This window comes from Hemitrygon akajei, chromosome 18, assembly GCF_048418815.1.
Source record: "Hemitrygon akajei chromosome 18, sHemAka1.3, whole genome shotgun sequence".
Taxonomy (NCBI): Eukaryota; Metazoa; Chordata; class Chondrichthyes; order Myliobatiformes; family Dasyatidae; genus Hemitrygon; species Hemitrygon akajei.
This window is the reverse complement of record NC_133141.1, coordinates 44951585-44974626: the sequence shown is the minus strand read 5'-3', so window position 1 is coordinate 44974626 and position 23042 is coordinate 44951585. Positions and strand designations below refer to the sequence as shown.

The 23042-nt window shown below is 43.1% G+C and overlaps 1 protein-coding gene across 1 annotated transcript in view; it reads left to right on the top strand.

The window, feature by feature from the left end:
- The window catches only part of etv4 (ETS variant transcription factor 4), a 113799-nt gene that overhangs the window by 52504 nt on the left and 38253 nt on the right, over window positions 1-23042 (top strand). The window contains exons 8-9 of the mRNA XM_073071584.1: window positions 17-267; window positions 17954-18022. Of these exons, the coding sequence (XP_072927685.1) occupies window positions 17-267; window positions 17954-18022 (320 nt within the window). The remainder of the gene's footprint in view (window positions 1-16; window positions 268-17953; window positions 18023-23042) is intronic.

Sequence of the window (23042 nt, the reverse complement as noted above, 5' to 3'; positions counted from 1 at the left end):
TCATATTTGTTCTCAGCTCGCAGTTTCAGCAACAGCCTTTGGAGCTTTGCCACCGTTTTCCCTCTTCCCAAACCATGAACAGGGAAGCACCTCTGGGATACCAGCAGCAGATGTCTGAGCCCTGTGTCTCATACCCACAGCACAGTTACAAGCAAGAATATCACGACCCGATGTATGAACAGGGAAACCCAGGCAATGCTGGCAGCCAGCGTTTCTCCCACTCCATGATCATCAAGCAAGAACCTCCAGATTATGCATATGACCCAGGTAAGACAGTTTCTAGGGCCAATCAGATGTTCTGGTTAGGCAACAAAACATGGTCAAATCTCTGTGGAAGGAAGTTGGAAAGGCTGGGCAGATACTTTGAAGATGATGGAAATTTTCATAATCAATGTTTGGCTCCCAAGGAAAGGAAGTGATCTATGTTTTCCAATGTATTAGTATAGACCTATATTGTTGAAGGAAGATGTCATACAACAGGGACAGATTAGTAGAGGAATTTTTAATGTTGTAGATGTTGAGTGTAATGACTATCCTCTCATGTGTAACAGTGAATGAGTTAACGACTCAGAGGTCAGCTTCTGAATATGCATGTCATCTGCAGCTGGTCTACTGAGTTGAACAGCTTCCCATTGTCCTGCAGATCAGTTAAACCTGAGCTAAACCCATTAGTGCAGAAGAAGAGCCAGGACAATGAGGAAGTCTTGTTTACCACTGCTCTGCACTGAGATTGGATTGGTTGCTTTGGACACCATCAAGAATCAAATGGAGCTGAATTCTGTGGGTGGGCAAACTCAAGGTCTGTGCTCCACATTCCCTTCCCAGTGATGGTGTCAAAGAACTTAGGTTGAAAAAGGTTACTCATTATGCTCCCATTTATTTTAAATTTCCTCAAATTCATCACTTCACATTTAAATTCAATTTGCTGCCTTCTGCTCAGGTGACCAGGAAATTTATATCTTCCAATAGTGTAACTTTTTCCTTCTTTTGATCAACCAGGCAACTACTTTTTGTATCATACACAATCTTCTTTATCATGTCACATAGATATTCGAAAAAACAAGAGAACAAAAATAACCTCCCAGTCACAACACCAGCTGTTCACCATTATTCTTTATGATTTGTCAGAGAGTGAGGTTGGATTCAATTTGCCACTCTCTTTTCAGTCCTAAGGCCATTCACTTTTTGGACCAGCCCATCATGTGGGACAATATTTTTTCAGATGCTGAAATAGTTAAATATCTCATTTATAAAATATCGCTTTTATCATTTAATGTAAGCAGTGAAATAGTAACTACTAAGCAATTTGGAGGGATCATAAGCAATCTATTTTCAACTTGAGTGATAGCAGTTAACTGTAAGTTGAAAGCTACTGAGCATTTTTAATTGTCGTCAATTAAATTCATGACAACAGGATTTGGCAAAGTGATTACATCAAATCTGTAGATCATCTTCCAGCTTCTTCCAGGGAGATAAATAATGCTTGGACTTTTTCCACTTAAACTTCATCACAACAACTTGTAACAGGTTGAATATGTACCAAATTCTGGCTTTCGAGTGTAGAAGGTTAACTTGACACAATAGAAGTCCAGAGGCCTGGACTGTCAACCCAGAGTCCTAAATTCTAATCCCACCAATACAAAAGTGGACAACACACACAAAATGCTGGTGGAACGCAGCAGGCCAGGCAGCATCTATAGAGAGAAGCGCTGTCGACGTTTCAGGCTGAGACCCTTCGTCAGGACTAACTGAAAGGAAAGATAGTAAGAGATTTGAAAGTAGGAGGGGGAGGGGGAAATGCAAAATGATAGGAGAAGACCGGAGGGGGTGGGGTGAAGCTGAGAGCCAGACAGGTGATTAGCAAAAGGGATACAGAGCTAGAGAAGGGAAAGGATCATGGGACGGGAAGCCTAGGGTGAAAGAAAGGGGGAGGGGAGCACCAGAGGGAGATGGAGAACAGGCAGAGTGATGGGCAGAGAGAATAAAAAACAAAATATATCAGGGATGGGGTAAGAAGGGGAGGAGGGGCATTAACAGAAGTTAAAGAAGTCAATGTTCATGCCATCAGGTTGGAGGCTACCCAGCCGGTATACCAGGTGTTGTTCCTCCAACCTGAGTGTGGCTTCATCTTGACAGTAGAGGAGGCCATGGATGGACATATCAGAATGGGAATGGGACGTGGAATTAAAATGTGTGGCCACTGGGAGATCCTGCTTTCTCTGGCGGACAGAGCGTAGGTGTTCAGCTAAACGGTTTCCCAGTCTGCGTCGGATCTCACCAATGTATAAAAGGCCACACCGGGAGCACCGGACACAGTATACCACACCAGCCAACTCACAGGTGAAGTGTCGCCTCACCTGGAAGGACTGTCTAGGGCCCTGAATGGTGGTGAGGGAGGAAGTGTAAGGGCAGGTGTAGTACTTGTTCCATGAATGTCCAGTCCCTATATACCTTCGTCCCCCACCAGGAAGGTCTCAAAGCTCTCCACTTCTGTTTGGATTCCAGACCTAACCAATTCCCCTCTACCACCACTCTCCTCCATCGAGCCAAATTAGTTCTTACTCTCAATAATTTCTCCTTTGGCTCCTCCCACTTCCTCCAAACCAAAGGTGTAGCCATGGGCACCTGCATGGGTCCCAGTTATGCCTGCTTTTTTGTTGGCTTTGTGGAACAGTCCATGTTCCAAGCCTTTACGGGTATCCGTCCCCCTCTTTTCCTTCGCTACATCGACGACTGCATTGGCGCTGCCTCCTGCATGTATGCTGAGCTCGTTGACTTCATTAACTTTGCCTCCAACTTTCACCCTGCCCTCAAATTTACCTGGTCTATTTCTGACACCTCCCTCCCCTTTCTTGATCTTTCTGTCTCCATCTCTGGAGACGGCCTATCTACTGATATCTACTATAAGCCTACAGACTCTCACAGCTACCTGGACTATTCCTCTTCCCACCCTGTCTCTTGCAAAAATGCTATCCCATTCTCACAATTCCTCCGTCTCCACCACATCTGCTCTCAGGATGAGGCTTTTCATTCCAAGACGAAGGAGGTGTCTTCCTTTTTAAAGAAAGGGGCTTCCCTTCCTCCACCATCAACTCTGCTCTCAAACGCATCTCTCCCATTTCCCACACATCTGCTCTCACCCCATCCGTCCGCCGCCCCACTCGGGATAGGGTTCCCCTTGTGCTCACCTACCACCCCACCAGCCTCCAGGTCCAACATATAATTCTCCGTAACTTCCGCCACCTCCAACAGGATCCCACTACCAAGCACATCTTTCCCTCCCCCCCCCCCTTCTGCTTTCCGCAGGGATCGCTCCCATGCGACTCCCTTGTCCATTCATCCCCCCCATCCCTTCCCACCGATCTCCCTCCTGGCACTTATCTTTGCAAGCGGAACAAGTGCTACACCTGCCCTTACACTTCCTCCCCCACCACCATTCAGCTTAGAAGCTTAGAAACATAGAGGGCTATGGGTAACCCTAGGTAATTTCTTTGTGGGCCAAAGGGCCTGTATTGTGCTGTAGGTTTTCTATGTTTCTTTCATCTTCTCAAGCAGTAATTTGGGATGTGGAATAAATGCTGGTGATACCTAGATCCAAAAAAAATAAGACAGGGCTGTTGAGAGTTAAACCATACAGACACACATACTTTATTGATCCCGAGGGAAATTGGGTTTCATTACAGTCGCACCAACCAAGAATAGTGAAGAAATATAGCAATATAAAACCATAAATAATTAAATAAAAATAAGTAAATTATGCCAAGTGGAAATAAGTCCAGGACCAGCCTATTGGCTCAGGGTGTCTGACACTCCAAGAGAGCAGTTGTAAAGTTTGATGGCCACAGGTAGGAATGACTTCCTATGACGCTCAGTGTTGCATCTCAGTGGAATGAGTCTCTGGCTGAATGTACTCCTGTGCCTAACCAGTACATTATGGAGTGGATGGGAGACATTGTCCAAGATGGCATGCAACTTGGACAGCATCCTCTTTTCAGACACCACCATCAGAGAGTCCAGTTCCACCCCCACAACATCACTGGCCTTACGAATGAGTTTGTTGATTCTGTTGGTGTCTGCTACCCTCGGCCTGCTGCCCCAGCACACAACAGCAAACATGATAGCACTGGCCACCACAGCCTCGTAGAACATCCTCAGCATCGTCCGACAGATGGTAAAGGACCTTAGTCTCCTCAGGAAATAGAGACGGCTCTGACCCTTCTTGTAGACAGCCTCAGTGTTCTTTGACCATTCCAGTTTATTGTCAGTTCGTATCCCCAGGTATTTGTAATCCTCCACCAAGTCCACACTGACCCCTTGGATGGAAACGGGTCACCGGTGCCTTAGCCCTCCTCAGGTCCACCACCAGCTCCTTAGTCTTTTTCACATTAAGCTGCAGATGATTCTGCTCACACCATGTGACAAAGTTTCCCATCGTAGCCCTGTACTCAGCCTCATCTCCCTTGCTGATGCATCCAACTATGGCAGAGTCATCAGAAAACTTCTGAAGATGGCAAGACTCTGTACAGTAGTTGAAGTCCGTGGTGTAGATGGTGAAGAGAAAGGGAGACAGAACAGTCCCCTGTGGAGCCCCAGTGCTGCTGACCACTCTGTCTGACACACAGTGTTGTGGTGTTGCATATGATAGATATAAAAATTATTAATAAGTCTGTGCTGTTACTGAAACCTTGCTGAACATTGTGCATCACCTTTTGCGCCATAGAATGGAAAGAGGCAACAGGATGGTTCATATTGTTTATTGCTTACTTAGTAAAATGCAAATACAAATGTCAAGTATGGCTCAACAATCTACGTACAGCTCATCTTAACAATGAATGTCAATAAGTATCCATGGTGAAATCCAGCCTGTTGTTTCTTACAGGTAGTTTTGCAATTTGTTTTTAGCTATATGATTCAGAATATGGGAAACAGGAAAGGCAATAGTAAGGGGCAAAATTAGTATTAAGGAAAGTAAATCTTAAATCTAAAAATACAAATCAGCAAAATAATTATGCACAAAGGAAAGATTTTATTCCAGGCAACATGAAGAAACATGTCACATCTTCCCAGACACTTCCAAGTTGAAGTATTTGCATAAGGTGATATGCAGGCTTGTTCGGTTATAATTTGATTAAAGACAAATAGTTAAGGTATTTGCTGTATTTGAGATCCTGGCAGGTGCACTGAAGCCAACTGGGAGCACTGGCAGGTGAACTTGAACAATTTTATTGACATCACAGCACTATCAACAGCAGGAAATTGTTCCATCTCTCAAACTCTTCCCTGTCCACCTCCTTTGGTCATATGATCAAAACATGATTTCATGTTGCTTTCCTGTATTACGGTGCATACAGCAGCTACCAGAGCCACTCCTCCACAGTGCTCACGACAACCTGACAATTCAGTTTGGAAAGTATTATTTTCTGTTTGGTTAATCTGCTCACTCGCTTTACAGAAGCATGGGTCAACTTCATAGATCCAGGGCCGCTGTCTGGTTCCACCCTGATGAAGGGTCTCGGCCCGAAAAATCAGCTGCTCATATCCCTCCATGGATGCTGCCTGACCTGCTGAGATCCTCCAGTAGTTTGTGCGTATTGCCTCAGATCTCCAGCATCTCTCTTGCGTCTCTGGTTCTGGCAACTGATTTCTTGGATAACCCCCTTCTGCAGTCTGGCACTGGTCATACAGAAAGAGAATGACCTCAGCCTGTGACTACTGAGACGTGGCGTGAGCTGGTGATGTCCTGCAGTAAGGATAGGGTATGATTACTGGGTCAAAGGTATGGCAGGAAGCTCTAAATCCTAGGCTTTCCTCTTGGGATGTAACAGAGGCTTACATCTGCTCCAATGTGCCCCAATAATAATCCTGACTCAAGATGAAGGAACAGTGCTTTTAAACAGGCCAGTTACACACATTTTTATCAAGCATCTTCCTGTCTATGTCACCAAGGTGGAAACTGTTCCTAAATCAGCCAAAAAAACAGTATGCTGTAGTGGGTTTCTAGGGTTGGTTGCTTCTCCCAGTACTCTGTCTTTGCTAATAATGCTATGTGAGCTAAATATATCTGACTTCAAGTGACACAAAATACCATTGTGATCCCCTTTAACACTTTTTCTAAAATAGTTCCTTGTACTGTCTAATGTGCTCAGTAGGCTTTGTCACACTGTAATTTAAGACGGGCCAACAGTTTATGCAAGAACTCAGTTGGAGAATTCGATTGACGTAAACACTCTTTTTTTTCTTCAACAGCCCAATTCTGTTGAATTTTCAGTTTATAATAGCTGCCAACTGTTACAATGGATAGCCTAGAAATTGGATTGTATCTGTTTTTAGTGTGCTGCGTTTAGTACTAATGCATATTCAGATTCCCTGCACAATCAAATTGCGACATTGACCAAAGGACTGTCTCAAATGGCAACAGAGGCGAGAGCTAGGGTCTTGCATCGCAATCCCAGCTCAATACTGATCTTAGATAGCATCTGTGTGGACTTTTCACATCCTGCCTGTGACTGCCTGGGTTTCTTTCGGGTGTACCCATTTCCTTCTACATTCCAAAGACTTGCAGGTTGGTAGGTTAGTTATATCCAAGGAGAGTTGAATGTGGGGAGAATAAAAAAACATTAGGAATGAAGATTTGTCTAAATGGGTACTTGCTGGTTGGTGTAGATTCGGTGGGCCAAATGGCCTATTGCTGTGCTCTATCTCTCTGTGTCGATACCTATAATATTAAAAAGAGCTCTAATGAGCATGCAAGTATAATTAATGGTTACCTGCACTTTGGAAAGCCAACAATGCTGGCAAGTCCCAAAGCCCAAGCTGATGCTTTATCTTGCCATTGAAGTCAAGCTCACTTTCCTTTAAAAGTAAAGTACCCGCGACCTATGTGATGTTGCGACAGGCAGCAAATTCAGAATCAGGAGCGGGCTTATTATCACCTGTTGTTTTGCGGCAGCAGTTTAGTGCGTTTAGGAGACCCAGCAGAGATCTGGTGCGCCTTCTGGAAGCACCCAGCGGTGAGGAAGTAACCGTAACCTCCACAGAGGCAGGAGTCCAGGCACAAGAGAGTCTGACAACCCTGGAATCATATGGAAAAACATTTGAAAACAGGCCACTGGAGAGATTCAGCTGGGATGTGGTGTCTCTGTGGGAGCTTTTGCCACCTGCCCAGAGGTCTCCAACCCACACTAAAAAGCCATCCACAATCATAGAGAAGCCGCCAGTAATGGAGAACTGCTGATGGAGAATCTCAGCAGCAAAGTAACTGAAGAAAGCACTTCAGTTGTTGTGGACCTTGGGAGCTATTTAAATAGCCTGCAGTCACTTCAGCAGGCAGCCATCAGATCTTCCAATGTCAGCAGAGTGTACCTTTAAACAGCGATAAAAGCAACAGACTTGTATAATGTGCTTTGAACTCTATTGAGACTGTTCTAATGTGATCAAATGTTCCAGCTTCCTCTCCAGTTCATGGCGGTATGAACAGATATGAACCTTGTGCAAATAATATTGTCATTAAGTGTGCACCACCTGATGCAGGAAAAAATGGCAGGTGTGCTAATGTGAACTGCTCACAAAGTCCCCAGTCTAATCCTGCATTTGGCAGTTTCACCCAGAAATGACTGGCGGCACAACCTATTCGAGGCCAAGTCAAGTTTGGGCAAATAGCATATAAACAAAAACAATGCTGCTGATTCCAATCTCGGAACACTTTCCACAAACTTCTCATAGCTGTTCTTGATAAGAACGGGATTTGAATTTTGTCCAGAGTACTCAATGGTAAATTTTATTTAAAAATGTGTTTGTTTATTTAGTGATACAGTGCGGAATAGGCCCTTCCGGCCCACCGAGCTGCACCGCCCAGCAACCCTTCGATTTAACCCTAGCCTAATCCCAGGACAATCTACAATGACCAATTAACCTACTAACCGATATGCCTTTGGACTGTGGGAGGAAACCTACGTGTTCACAGGAAGAACATACAAAACTTTCTTGTAGAGAAAACCGGAATTGAACGCTGAACACAAGATGCCCTAGCTGGTAATGACATTGCCAGGTTTATTGTTTAACTAAACTTTGTTTATTTTCACTGAAAGACTGTGGTTTTGTTTCTGGTTCTCTTTGTATTTTCCACCTTTAAGGGAGCCCTATTGTTTCCTGCCAAAGTTGCAAGGCCAAGTTAATTATTTAGGAAAAACTTGTGAACAGACTGCCTGTCTGTCTACTGTTGCTACCCTCCAGGTAAATTTAGGAAGCTGGCAGCACTTACCGCTCCCACTGACACTTTGTTCCATTATCTTCAGTGACTGCCTCACCTCTGGGAACAACCAGTAGGGGCTTGTTTTTCTGTGAATGGAGGCTGCAGCATTTCATTCATAAAATGGAGGTTGGAAAGGCTAGAATTCCGGCTGGGATTTCTGTGGTGTAGAGTTTCACCGACGTTTCCTCTATAAGGGCGCATGACTTCAGGGTTAAACGAGCATGCTTAGTAAAATTGGAGATGGTGTTAAACAGCCCAGCTACAAAGGTTTTGACCAGATGTTAGTTCAGCTGCAGCCCATTGCTTAGATTTACCTCAGCCTTGCTGAATAAATAACACATTTTCTGTCTTTAATTTGTTCTTACTCTTGTTGAAAATTTACTTGTGGATAAAGGTAACCTGGGGCATCACGTCCTGTTATTCATTTTTCCCATGTGGGCACTGTGCGGCTACAGCTATTTGTGCTCAGGAGGCATCACAGCAGATCCCCGGTTAGCTCTTGCCTACCATCCCATGCCCTCATTTACAGGAGGTTTTTGAGGGTTTATTAGATAGAAAGGTAACCTGTATTTCTATAGAAATGTTCACTGCCTCAGAACTCCACAAATCAGTTTACAGTAGTTGAAATGTTCTGAACACAAGAGAATCTGCAGATGCTGGAAACCTTGGGCAACACACACAAAATGCTGGAGGAACTCAGCAAGTCAGGCAGCATCTATGGAGGGGAATGAACAGTTGCCATCAGCCGTTTATTCCCCTGCCTGGCTTGCTGAGTTTCTTAAGTATTTTTCATGAAACACTTCTTGAACTGTACTCAATGGTGCTACTTAAGGTAACACAGGAAGAAGTTTGTGCATGGTAAGCTCCCATAATCTCATAACTAATTTTTACAACATAGGAGGCCATTTGGCCCATTGAATTCATGCTGGCTGTCAGATCAATCCCAGCAATCCCATTCATCCCCCATCAACTCCATCCTGATTAGAGATCATTTACTGTAGCCAATTTACCAGAAAGAAGACCAAAGCCTCCCGGGGAAACACATGCAGTCACAGAGGAATATGCAGACTCCACATAGTCCGACTGAAACTCTGACAGCTGTGGGAAGCAGCACTAGATGTTCAATAAGTACCTTCCCAAAGCAAAATGGTAGATAAGCAGATACTCTGCATAAATGACGAACATTGTCCAGGATGCCGGGGAAAATTCCTCAACTCTGCTTTAGCTAGAGTTATGGGATCTCTCACATCCACCTGATCCAGAGACCCAAGTTGAGTCTCTTATGCTGCTACTGCACTGTAACACAACTGTGTGTGCGAAGTCTGGTTGGGCTGTAGGGAAAATACAGTAACACACACCAAATGCTGGAGGAACTCAGCAGGCCGGCAGCCTGAAAAAAACAGACAGCATTTCAGGCTGAGACCCTTCACCAGCATCAAGGGTCTCCTGAGGAAGGGTCTCGGCCCAAAACATCGACCATTCCTTTCCATAAATGCTGCCTCCACAGATAGCACTTTGTGTGTGTTTCTCTGGGTTTCCAGCAACTGCAGAATCTCTTTTAGTAAGGATATTACAGCATCTTCTGCAAGGAGAGAAAGGAAGATGACCCAGGCCAAAAAAAGTTGTATTCCTTCTCTGGGCCATTTTTAAGCAGCTGGTCTCAGCTGGGTGACCACTTGGGTTCTGCACAGGCTAGAGAGAGAAAGGAAAAGACAGAGTTAAGCTTCTGGTTATTTTTCAGCGGCTCTTGTTCGGATGTGTTGCTGTAACAGGTTCGGCTATGAGAGATGGTGATGTTCTATACAGTGGAGTGGCTTTGGGGCTGTATCAGCTTTTTTGAGCCTATTTATTAGGTCATGCCATTACAGACTCTGAATATAAATTACTGACTGAATCCAATAAAATCCAAAAGACTCATGGAATTCCTGTGGTGTGGTAGGAGTTAAAACCACATAAGGAAGACAAAAGGATACATTTTACAGAACAGTGGCCCAGTTCAGAGGAGGACTTGGCAGAGTGGTAGATATAACAACTTTGACATCTGGTCATTGAAACAGTAAAGTATCCCAAGGTATTTCACAAACACAAGAGATTCTGCAGATACTCAAAATCTACAAGTCAGGCAGGATCTATGAAGGAGCATAGACAGATGATGTTTCAGTCTGAGACCTTTCATCAGGGCTGAAAAGAATAGAAAGTATTTCACAGGAATATTGTCACTGAGAGTTTGATACTATACTGAGCTCCGTGGGTAGATGCCTGGTCAAAACTTCACTGGTGTTGGCTGAATCTCAGATGATGATGAGGAGGCGTACAGGAGTGAGGTAGCTCGGATGGTTGAGTGGTGTTGCAACAACCTCACATAACATCAGTAAGACCAAAGAACTGATTGCAGGTTTCAGCAAGGGAAGTCAGGAGAATACACACCAGTCCCCATTGTGGGGTCAGCGGTGGAAAGCGTGAGTAACTTCAAGTTCCTCGGCATCAACATCTCAGAGAATTTGTCCTGGCCCAACATATTGATGCAATTACAAAGTAGGCACACCAGTGGCATTACTTCATTTGGAGTTTGAGGAGATTTGGTATGTCAACAAAGACTCTTTAGCAAATTTCTACAGAGCATGTTGTCTGGTTGCATTACTGCCAGGTGTGGAGGCTCCAATGCGCAGGATCAAAAGAGGCTGCAGAGAGTTGTACTCAGCCAGCTCCATTGCGGGCGCAAGCCTCCCCACTATTTTAAAAAGGTGATGCCTCAAGAGGCTGCATCCATCATTAAGGACCCCTGCACCATCCAGGATATGCCCTATTCTCATTGCTACCATCACGGAGAAGTACAGCAGCCTAAAGATGCACACCCGATATTTTAGGAACAGCTTCTTTTCCTCCATCAGATTTCTGAATGGTCTATGAAGCCATGAATACTACCTCACTATGCTTCTTTTGCACTAGTTACTTGTTTTTTATTGTAACTTGTAGTTTTTATTGTAACTTGTAGTTTTTATGCCTTGTAATGTACTGCTGCCACAGAACAAATTTCACAACATACGTCAGTTATAATAAACCTCATTTTGATTCTGAATGTCTTAAAGGGGTGAAAATGTATAATAGAGAGAGTTGGAAGTTAGTTTCAGAGTTTAGGACTTCAGCTGCTGAAGGCTGACAGCCAGCAGTGGAGCAGTTAAAATCAGGAATACTTACCAGTGCGGATTTGAATGACTATAGCTATCCCAAAGACGGGCGGAGTTAATGAACTGGGGATTGAAATCAGATCATGGAGGGATTGAAATCGAGTATAGAAACTGTAAAGTGGGACATTATTTAATCGGGAGCCACAAAGCTCTGGGTTTTAGGAGAAAAAGACAATACAAGTTAAGGCACAGGCAGCAGTGTATTGGCTGGGTTGAAATTATATTGACACTGAGTACTGAACAACCACTTTGCAGCTTCCCACCACAAGTCTCCCCAGAGTCTTTTGGATACTGCCAGATCAACTCCGGCCACCAGTGTCCCGGGCACTCACCTTACCCCAAACTCTGCACCTCCCCAAATATTGAAGTTGTATATTAATGACAAGAAGTTATCAAACTTTCTCCTCCTATTCTGCCAATGATGAATGATTGGGAGCTCCAATGGAGCAGGAAATCCAACTTTCTGCATCAAGATCCTATGCTATCACCACCTCATTACATGGGCAAAAAAACAGTAACAACCAAATAGGGAATTTTAAGTTGCAAAGCTATTTTTGAGCCTCTTTCCTCACTCTCCTGTTGTTCTTCAAAATAGAAATAATAGCTTTTTCCTTTTCTAAGTAAGGGATGGTAAGGCTGAGACTGGAACCCTTCCTGTATTCCCTAATAAAATGAGGGAAGCAAATTGCACATCTGGAAGTCTTCCAAACTCATATTTGAAAAGGATGGATGGTAAAGCTGGGTGATGACTAATCCAATGTGCTCTATAATTATACTTTTGTACACATCACTTATCCAAATTCTCTGTGAAATCAAGCACAGGAATTCTTTTTTGATATGTGGCTTGTGTTATTTCTTCATGGAAAAAATTCATTATGAATGGAGAGATATTAGGAGGGGATTTCCTACTGTGCGACCTTTGCATTGAATAGATTCCCTTTTATGGTCTGAATTTATGAATACATAAATTGTTTATACACCAGTTTTAGTCCAGGCGCGCACTTCAGTTTTCATAGCTTATTAACTCTGTGATGACCATAAGGAAGAAGAACTTAGTTTGCTAATAAATGTGTCTTCAGGTCTCCCCCCATGGCTCAGTGATAAAATGTACAGTATCATATGGAAAAATAAATACCTGCATTTACTGTATGAGGGGAAGTTATTGTGGAAGTCACACAATGTTGCTTTCAAAGGTGCAGTGCACCTTCAGGCTGTGGATTAATCTTTCTCCGGGCAGTTATGTCAGAAGTACTTGAAACATTGTGAACTTCAGATTGTCACAACATATGAAATATCCCAAAAGTTTTACACTTTGTTATAGGATCTAATTATGATTTTAATGTTGCTTTGTTTGTTATTTTTCAGGATGCAAAATTTATTAACCAAGCCAGCATTAATTGCCTCTCTGCAACTGCCTCTGAGAAAGTGAGGCAAAATCTTAAAGCACTATAATCCTGCTGGTGGAGGTGCTCGTCCAAATGTGGGAAGGCAGGGACTGTAGGATTAGACCCAGAGAAAATGAAAGAAATATCCCAAACTCAGGTGGTGTGGCTTGATGGGGAAGCTGCAGGTGATGGAGTTGCCATGTAGCTGCTGTTTTTAGAACATTACAGCACAGAAACAGGCCTTTTAGCCCTTCTTGGCTGTGCCGAACCATTTTTCTGCCTAGTCCCACTGACCTGCACCTGGCTCATATCCCTCCATACACCTCTCATCCATGTACCTGTCCAAGTTTTTCTTAAATGTTAAAAGTGAGTCCACATTTACTACTTCATCTGGCAGCTCATTCCACACTCCCACCACTCTCTGTGTGAAGAAGCCCCAACCCTAATGTTCCCTTTAAACTTTCCCCCCTTTACCCTTAACCCATGTCTTCTGGCTTTTTTCTCCTCTAGCTTCAGTAGAAAAAGCCTGCTTGCACTCACTCTATCCATACCCATCATAATTTTATATACCTCTCTCAAATCTCCCCTCACTGTTCTACACTCCAGGGAATAAAGTCCTAACCTATTCAACCTTTCTCAGTAACTCAGTTTCTCAAGTCCCGGCAACATCCTTGTAAACCTTCTCTGCACTCTTTCAACCTTATTAATATCCTTCTTGTAATTCAGTGACCAAAACTGCACACAATACTCCAAATTTGGCCTCACCAATGCCTTATACAACCTCACCATAACATTCCAACTCTTATACTCAATACTTTGATTTATAAAGGCCAATGTACCAAAAGCTCTCTTTACTACCCTATCTACCTGTGATGCCACCTTTAGGGAATTTTGTATCTGTATTCCCAGATCCCTCTGTTCTACTGCACTCCTCAGTGTCCTACCATTTACTTTGTATGTCTACCTTGGTTTTTCCTTCCAAAGTGCAATACCTCACACTTGTCTGCATTAAACTCCATCTGTCATTTTTCAGCCCATTTTTCCAGCTGGTCCAGATCCCTCTGCAAGCTTTGAAAACCTTCCTCACTGTCCACTACACCTCCAATCTTTGTATCATCAGCAAATTTGCTGATCCTATTTACCACATTATCATCCAGATCATTGATATAGATGACAAATAACAATGGACCCAGCACTGATCCCTGTGGCACACCACCAGTCACAGGCCTCCACTCAGAGAAGCAATCCTCCACTACCACTCTCTGGCTTCTCCCATTGAGCCAATGTCTAATCCAATTTACTACCTCACCATGTGTACCTAGTGACTGAATCTTCTGAACTAACCTCCCATGCGGGACCTTGTCAAAGGTCTTACTGAAGTCCATGTAGACAACACCCACTGTCCTTGTAACCTCCTCGAAAAACTCTAATAGATTTGTTAACCACGCCCTTTATTTGTACCAGTGTGTGCTTGAGCACTGCTGCAGGAGCAGTAATTAAGTCACACATAATTTAGCAGCAAATAAGGCCATAAAACATACTGTAGGAGCAGATTAGGCCATTCAGCCCATCGAGTCTGCTCTGCCATTCCATCATAGCTGATTTATTATCCCTCTCAACCCTATTCTCCTGACTTCTCCCCATAATCTTTGACACCCTTACTAATCAACTTCCACTCCAAATAGACCTAATGACTTGACCTCCACAGCCGTCTGTGGAAATGAATTCCACAGCCTCACTACCTCTGGCTAAAGAAATTCCTCCTCATCTCTGTTCTAAAGGGACATCATTCTGTTCTGAGGCTGTTGACGTCTCCACTTCTGGTCTCATAATGGAAGGAGTGTCATTGGGGATGGATGGGTTCAGGAAACCATCTTTGTAAATACATTCAATGGCACGAGAGGGGAACTGGCCGAAGTTGATTGGAAAGTGACACTAGCAGGAAGGACAGCAGAGCAGCAATGGCTGGAGTTTCTGTGAAAAATGAGGGAAGTGCAAGATAGATATATTCCAAATAGAGAAATTTTCAAAGGGAAGAAGGACATTACCATGGCTGACAAGTGAAGTCAGAGCCAAAGTAAAAGCAAAAGAGAGGGCAAACAAGGAAGCCAAAGCTAGCGGGAAGATAGAGGATTGGGGAGCTTTTAAAAACTTTCAGAAGGAAACTAAGAACTTCATTCGAAAGGAAAAGATTAATAATGAGAGGAAGCTGGCGACTAATATCAAAGAAGATACTAAAAGCTTTTTTAAGTATATAAAGGGTAAAAGAAAGTCAAGGGTAGATATAGGATTAATACAAAATGATTCTGGAGATATTGTAATGAGAGATGCAGAGATGGCAGAGGAACTGAATGTGTATTTTGCATCACTCTTCACAGTGGAAGATGTCTGCAGTATACCGGACATTCAAGAGTGTCAGGGAAGTGAAGTTTGTGCAGTGAAAATTACGACTGAGAAGGTGCTGAGGAAGCTTAATGGGCTGAGGGTGGATAAATCTCCTGGACCTGACGGAATGCACCCTCGGGTTCTGAAGGAAGTAGCTGAAGAGCTTGCAGAGACGTTAATGATGATCTTTCAAGAATCGATAGATTCTGGCATTGTACTGGATGACTGGAAAATTGCAAATGTTACTCCGCTATATAAGAAGGGTGGGAGGCAGCAGAAAGGAAACTATAGACCTGTTAGCCTGACATCAGTGGTCGGGAAGTTGTTGGAATCGATTGTTAGGGATGAGATTATGACATACCTGCATGCACATGACAAGACAGCCCAAAGCCAGCGTGGTTTCCTGAAAGGAAAATCCTGCCTGACAAACTTACTGCAATTCTTTGAGGAAATTCCAAGCAAGTAGACAAAGGAGATGCAGTAGATGTGGTGCACTTGGATTTTCAGAAGGCTTTTGATAAGGTGCCGCACATGAGGCTGCTTAGCAAGATAAGAACCCATGGAATTACAGGGAAGTTACTAGTGTGGGTGGAGCATTGGCTGGTCAGCAGAAAACAGAGAGTGGGAATAAAGGGATCCTATTCTGGCTGGCTGCCAGTTACCAGTGGAGTTCCACAGGGGTTGGTGTTGGGACCGTTAATTTTTACGATGTATGTCAATGATTTGGACAATGGTATTAAGGGATTTGTGGCTAAATTTGCCAATGATACAAAGATAGGTGGAGGAGCGGGTAGTGTTGAGGAAACAGAGAGCCTGCAGAGAGACTTGGATGGTTTAGGGGAATGGGCAAAGAAGTGGCAAATGAAATACAAGGTTGGAAAGTGTATGGTCATGCACTTTGGTGGAAGAAATAAACGGACAGACTATTCTTTAGATGGGGAAAGAATTCAAAGTGCAGAGATGCAAAGGGACCTGAGAGTCCTTGGGCAGGATATCCTAAAGGTTAACCTCCAGGATGAGGTGGTGGTTAAGAAGATGAATGCAATGTTGGCATTCATTTCTAGAGGTATAGAATATAAGAGCCGGGTTGTGATGTTAAGGCTCTATAAGGCACTCGTGAGACCACACTTGGAGTATTGTGTACAGTTTTGGGCTCCTTATTTTAGAAAGGATATACTGACATTGGAGAGAGTTCAGAGAAGATTCACGAGATTGATTCCAGGAATGAAAGGGTTACCGTATGAGGAACGTCTGGCAGCTCTTGGGCTGAATTCCCTGGAGTTCAGGAGAATGAGGGGGGATCTCAGAAACGTTCTAAATATTAAAAGGCCTGAACAGATTAGATATGGCAAAGTTATTTCCCATGGTAGGGTATTCTAGGACAAGAGGGCACGAATTCAGGATTGAAGGATGTCCTTTTAGAACTGAAATGCGGAGAAATTACTTAAATCTGAGGGTGGTAAACCTGTGGAATTTGTTGCCACGAGCGGCTGTGGATGCCAAGTCATTGGGTGTATTTAAGGCAGAGATAGATAGGTTCTTGATTAGCCAGGGTATCAAAGGGTATGGGGTGAAAGCAGAGGAGTGGGAATGACTGGATGAAGTCAATCAGCCCATGATTGAATGTTGGAGCAGCCTCAATGGGCCGAATGGCCTACTTCTGCTCCTCTATCTTATGGTCTTATGTTCTAGAGCTGTGATTATTGAACTCCAACTAAATTATAATTATCGAAGAGTATATTATCTAGCACTACGTATCTAATTTCCTAACAGGGATACTTAAAATGTGATTTTTTAAAATCTGACTTTTTAAATTGTTTATAATATTTTAGCTTCTACTTTAATCAAAATATGTATGTTGCCACCTTTATTTAGTACTCTGTGTAATGTTTGAGAAGTTAATTAACATTGCATCCTGGCTGACTGTGAGAGACTTTTACTTGGCTGGCCGCTTAGTCTGTTTGTTGTATCACACGTATGCTGGATGCCAGTGATCACTTTGACAGCACAAGGGCATCAGAATAGGAGAAGTTCTTGCATTGAAGTCTCTAGATCTTTGTGAGCAGCTTTTTTTAAGGTACTGGGAAGTATCATTTCTCCTCACTGCAAATTCTGAGTCAATTTGAAACCCATTTGTAAAAGTTGAATTCATTGAGTAATGGAGATATTAAATAAGGGTGGAGTTATATCTAACATACACTCAGTGGCCACTTTATTAGGTGCCTCCTGTACCTAATAAAGTGGACACTGAATGTCCGTTCATGTCATGTTTTGAATGTATGATCTTGCCCATTAACGAGGTATTTTCATCCACTGAATTGCCACTCAATGAATTTTTTTTTGTATTTTGCATCCTTCTCTAAGCTTTATAGACAGTTATGTGCAAAAATCAAAGGAGATCAGCAATTTCTGTGATACTCAAATCACCCCATCTGGCACCAATGATCATTCCACAGTCAAAACCAATTAGATCACATTATTTCCCCATTCTGATGTTTGGTCTGAGCAACAGCTGAATCTCTTGACCAGAGGTCTTTATGTTTTTATGCATGGAGGGTATAATGCACATCACTTATTGCATGCATTATTTCTACAAATTTCTGTTTATAATTGCCATTTACTAATATTTGTCTGTACACTAATACTCAATTAAAGTAGGTAAGTTTATTGTTGTCTCTGCTGCTGAATTACTGGTGAAACTGCAGGACCTCGTTATAACCAACAAATATTTGTCTTTTCCCTAGATATTCCTGGCTGTCCCTCCATGTACATGCCTAATGAAGGTTACCTTACTCAGTCCAGCAATTCCAAAGGTAAAATCACAGAGTCAGTCAAGTAGCTCTTCTGTAAGAATATTTACTTCTAAAATCAGGATAGCTGTTTTACTGATGCACAATGTCAATGATTTAAATCAAATGGGTTGTCCTCAAGGATTGAATCTAATCTGAAGTCTACATTGTCTGCACAAGTGTCTTTATATTAGGAGCAGTCACTTCGACCACAGTGGGTTTTCAAGTTTCCTTTTTACATAAAAGAAGACTATTCAGTCCATCAACTTCATGCCCATTCTCAGAGCTATCTTTTCAATCTCATCCCCCCACAATTCCCCTTACCTTATTCTCACACGTACCCATTACCACCCTCTGATTCTGCTATGACCCCCTTCATTTACAGCAGCCAAACAATCTAATACCGTACCATCATGTCTTTGGTTTGTGCTATGAAAATGAAGCAGCCAAGCAGAATCCACGTGGTCATATGGAGAATGCGCACACCACAAATTCAGCCCCAGAGGCCAGTATCAAACCTGGGTTGGCTAGAGCTTGAGATGACAACATTAGACAATAGACAATAGGTGCACAAGTAGACCATTCGGCCCTTCGAGCCTGCACCGCCATTCTGAGATCATGGCTGATCATCTACTATCAATACCCGGTTCCTGCCTTGTCCCCATATCCCTTGATTCCCCTATCCATAAGATACCTATCTAGCTCCTTCTTGAAAGCATCCAGAGAATTGGCCTCCACTGCCTTCCGAGGCAGTACATTCCAGACCCCCACAACTCTCTGGGAGAAGAAGATTTTCCTTAACTCTGTCCTAAATGACCTACCCCTTATTCTCAAACCATGCCCTCTGGTACTAGACTCTCCCAGCATCTGGAACATATTTCCTGCCTCTATCTTGTCCAATCCCTTAATAATCTTATATGTTGCAATCAGATCCCCTCTCAATCTCCTTAATTCCAGCATGTACAAGCCCAGTCTCTCTAACCTCTCTGCGTAAGACAGTCCTGACATCCCAGGAATTAACCTTGTGAATCTACGCTGCACTTCCTCTACAGCCAGGATGTCCTTCCTTAACCCCGGAGACCAAAACTGTACACAATACTCCAGATATGGTCTCACCAGGGCCCTGTACAAATGCAAGAGCATTTCCTTGCTCTTGTACTCAATTCCCTTTGTAATAAAGGCCAACATTCCATTGGCCTTCTTCACTGCCTGCTGCACTTGCTCATTCACCTTCAGTGACTGATGAACAAGGACTCCTAGATCGCTGTATTTCTCCCTTACCTAACTTTACACCATTCAGATAATAATCTGCCTTCCTGTTCTTACTCCCAAAGTGGATAACCTCACACTTATTCACATTAAACGTCATCTGCCAAGTATCTGCCCACTCACCCAGCCTATCCAGGTCACCCTGAATTCTCCTAACATCCTCATCACATGTCACACTGCCACCCAGCTTAGTATCATCAGCAAACTTGCTGATGTTATTCTCAATGCCTTCATCTAAATCGTTGATGTAAATCGTAAACAGCTGTGGTCCCAATACCGAGCCCTGTGGCACTCCACTAGTCACCACCTGCCATTCCCAGAAACGCCCATTCACCGCTACCCTTTGCTTTCTATCTGCTAACCAGTTTTCTATCCATGTCAATATCTTCCCCCCAATGCCATGAGCTCTGATTTTACCCACCAATCTCCTATGTGGGACCTTATCAAATGCCTTCTGAAAATCGAGGTACACTACATCCACTGGATCTCCCTTGTCTAACTTCCTGGTTACATCCTTGAAAAACTCCAATAGATTAGTCAAGCATGATTTGCCCTTGGTAAATCCATGCTGGCTCGGCCCGATCCTATCACTGCTATCTAGATATGCTACTATTTCATCTTTTATAATGGACTCTAGCATCTTCCCCACTACTGATGTTAGACTGACAGGACGATAGTTCTCTGTTTTCTCCCTCCCTCCTTTCTTAAAAAGTGGGATAACATTAGCCATTCTCCAATCCTCAGGAACTGATCCTGAATCTAAGGAACATTGGAAAATGATTACCAATGCATCTGCAATTTCCAGAGCCACCTCCTTTAGTACCCTAGGATGCAGGCCATCTGGACCTGGGGATTTGTCAGCCTTCAGTCCCATCAGTCTACTCATCACCGTTTCCTTCCTAATGTCAATCTGTTTCATTTCCTCTGTTACCCTATGTCCTTGGCCCATCCATACATCTGGGAGATTGCTTGTGTCTTCCTTAGTGAAAACAGATCTAAAGTACTCATTAAATTCTTCTGCCATTTCTCTGTTTTCCATAACAATTTCACCCAATTCATTCTTCAAGGGCCCAACATTGTTCTTAACTATCTTCTTTCTCTTCACATACCTAAAAAAGCTTTTGCTATCCTCCTTTATATTCCTGGCTAGGTTGCATTCGTACCTCATTTTTTCTCCCCGTATTGCCTTTTTAGTTAAGTTCTGTTGTTCCTTAAAAATTTCCCAATCATCTGTCCTCCCACTCACATTAGTTCTGTCATATTTCCTTTTTTTAAAAAAAAATGCTATGCAATCTCTGACTTCCTTTGTCAACCACTGTGGCCCCTTTCCCCCCTTTGAATCCTTCCTTCTCCGGGGGATGAACTGATTTTGTACCTCGTGCATTATTCCCAAGAATACCTGCCATTGCTGTTCCACTGTCTTTTCTGCTAGGATATCCATCCAGATAACTTTGGCCAGCTCCTCCCTCATGGCTCCATAGTTTCCCCTGTTCAACTGCAACACTGACACCTCCGATCTGCCCTGATCCTTCTCAAATTGCAGATAAAAACTTATCATATTATGGTCACTACCTCCTAATGGCTTCTTTACTTCAAGATCGCTTATCAAATCCTGTTCATTACACAACACTAAATCCAGAATAGCCTTGTCCCTGGTCGGCTCTCGTACAAGCTGTTCCAAGAATGCATCCCGTAGGCACTCTACAAGCTCCCTATCCTGGGGTCCAGCACCAACCTGATTCTCCCAGTTCACCTGCATGTTGAAATCCCCCATAACTACTGCGACATTTCCTTTGCCACATGCCAATGTTAACTCCCTATTCAACTTGCACCCAATATCCATGCTACTGTTTGGTGGCCTGTAGACAACACCCATTAGGGTCTTTTTGCCCTTACAGTTCCTCAGTTCTACCCACACAGACTCTACTTCTCCTGATCCTATGTCCCCCCTTGCAAAGGACTGAATCTCATTCCTCACCAACAGGGCCACCCCACCCCCTCTGCCCACATTTCTGTCCCTACAATAGCACGTATACCCTTGTACATTCATTTCCCAGGTCTGATCTCCCTGCAGCCATGTCTCCGTTATCCCAACAACATCATAGTTACCCATTCGCACCTGAGCTTCAAGCTCATCCGCCTTATTTCTGACACTTCGTGCATTCAGATATAGAATTTTTAGCCCATTTCTCCTCTCTCTGTTTAAATCGCTGCCTATTGTGCTTAACCCAGCTCCCCGAATTCCCATCGGGCTATACGCCCCTCGAATTTTGTTGTCCTTCCTAAATTTACATATTCTTTCTGCACATTTAACTCCATGTTCCGTCAGACCATCCCTCTGTACATGCTCCGCCTCACCTTTCTCTACTACACACTTAATATTCCGGAACCGTGTAGTCCCCACCTGTCCTTTATTCTTCATCTCACTATCCTCTCTCGCATTCTGGATCCCTGCCCCCTGCAAATTTAGTTTAAACTCCCCCGAGAAGCACTAGCAAACTTTCCTGCAAGAATGTTAGTACTGCTCCAGTTCAGGTGTAAACCGTCCCGTCGGAACAGATCCCACCTTCCCTGGAACAAAGCCCAATTATCTAAAAACTTGAAGCCCTCCCTCCTGCACCATCCTCTCAGCCACGTATTAATCTGTATAATCCTTCTGTTCCTTGCCTCACTCGCACGTGGCACAGGTAGCAATCCTGAGATTGTTACCCTGGAGGTCCTGCTCTTCAGCTTCGCACCTGACTCCCTGAACTCACTACGCAGGACCTGTAGAGTTACTGTGTTGCCCAAATTTTGCACAGTCCCAAGCTCCTGAATAATAATATTTTTAATTTAGTCAACAGTATTTACCCTGTTTTGTCAAATATTTTATAAAATGTAAGGATCAAGGATCAACTTTATTTGCCATATACATTTACATGTTTTTGGAATTTGCTGTGGTGTGTTGGCACAACATGTAATTTAAAAACAATATTTAACAATTATAAGAATTATATAAAAATGAAGTTAAAGTACAGATATGGAATAAAATAGGCATAAATACATAAATACCAGCATGTGAATGGCTTTATGAAAAGCAGTTTAAAATGTTTACAGTGCCGTGCAGTGGCTAACTAGAATGGTTGATCAGATTAATGTGAATATGTTATTCAAGGAGATATTGATTTAAGCACTGGGATAACTCAGACTTTTTGCAATGTTTTGGCATAGACAAATAAATTGAACATAAATAACTTGTGATATTAAAGCTACGGGGTGATTGAACCTTCTATCAATTCATTCATAAATTTCTTTTTTGAATTTGACATTCCAATGTGAGCTTTTGATTAATTCTTAACTAGTTCTGTTTTTATTTGGAAGATATGCTAGTTATCAAAATTTTTCCTAACTTCTCCCTTCCCTATTGGAAGGAGTAGCCTCACATGCCCAAGGATCACGTGGTTATTTTTCATGTAACATCTTCAAAAGTGAGATTCGGCAAACAGTTTCATGATGAGAGCCACCATAGCTGGGCCTGACTCCTTTTACAGTTGTGAAAGACTGGGAAGAGACTGGGAGAAGGAACTTGGTCCCCTTCTTGGCTCAATCTCAATGAAGCCATTGTACCATCTCCACCAGTGCCAGAGCAGAGATCAGACCGCACTGCACAGACATCACCCAGTTCACTGCAGTATGAGCAAGACATTTACCAATGGAGCTGTGGAGGAACTATTAAGCATATAAAAGACATCATTAAATATTGTGCAGTAGCTTCAATGCACCTCCTTCAATGCAC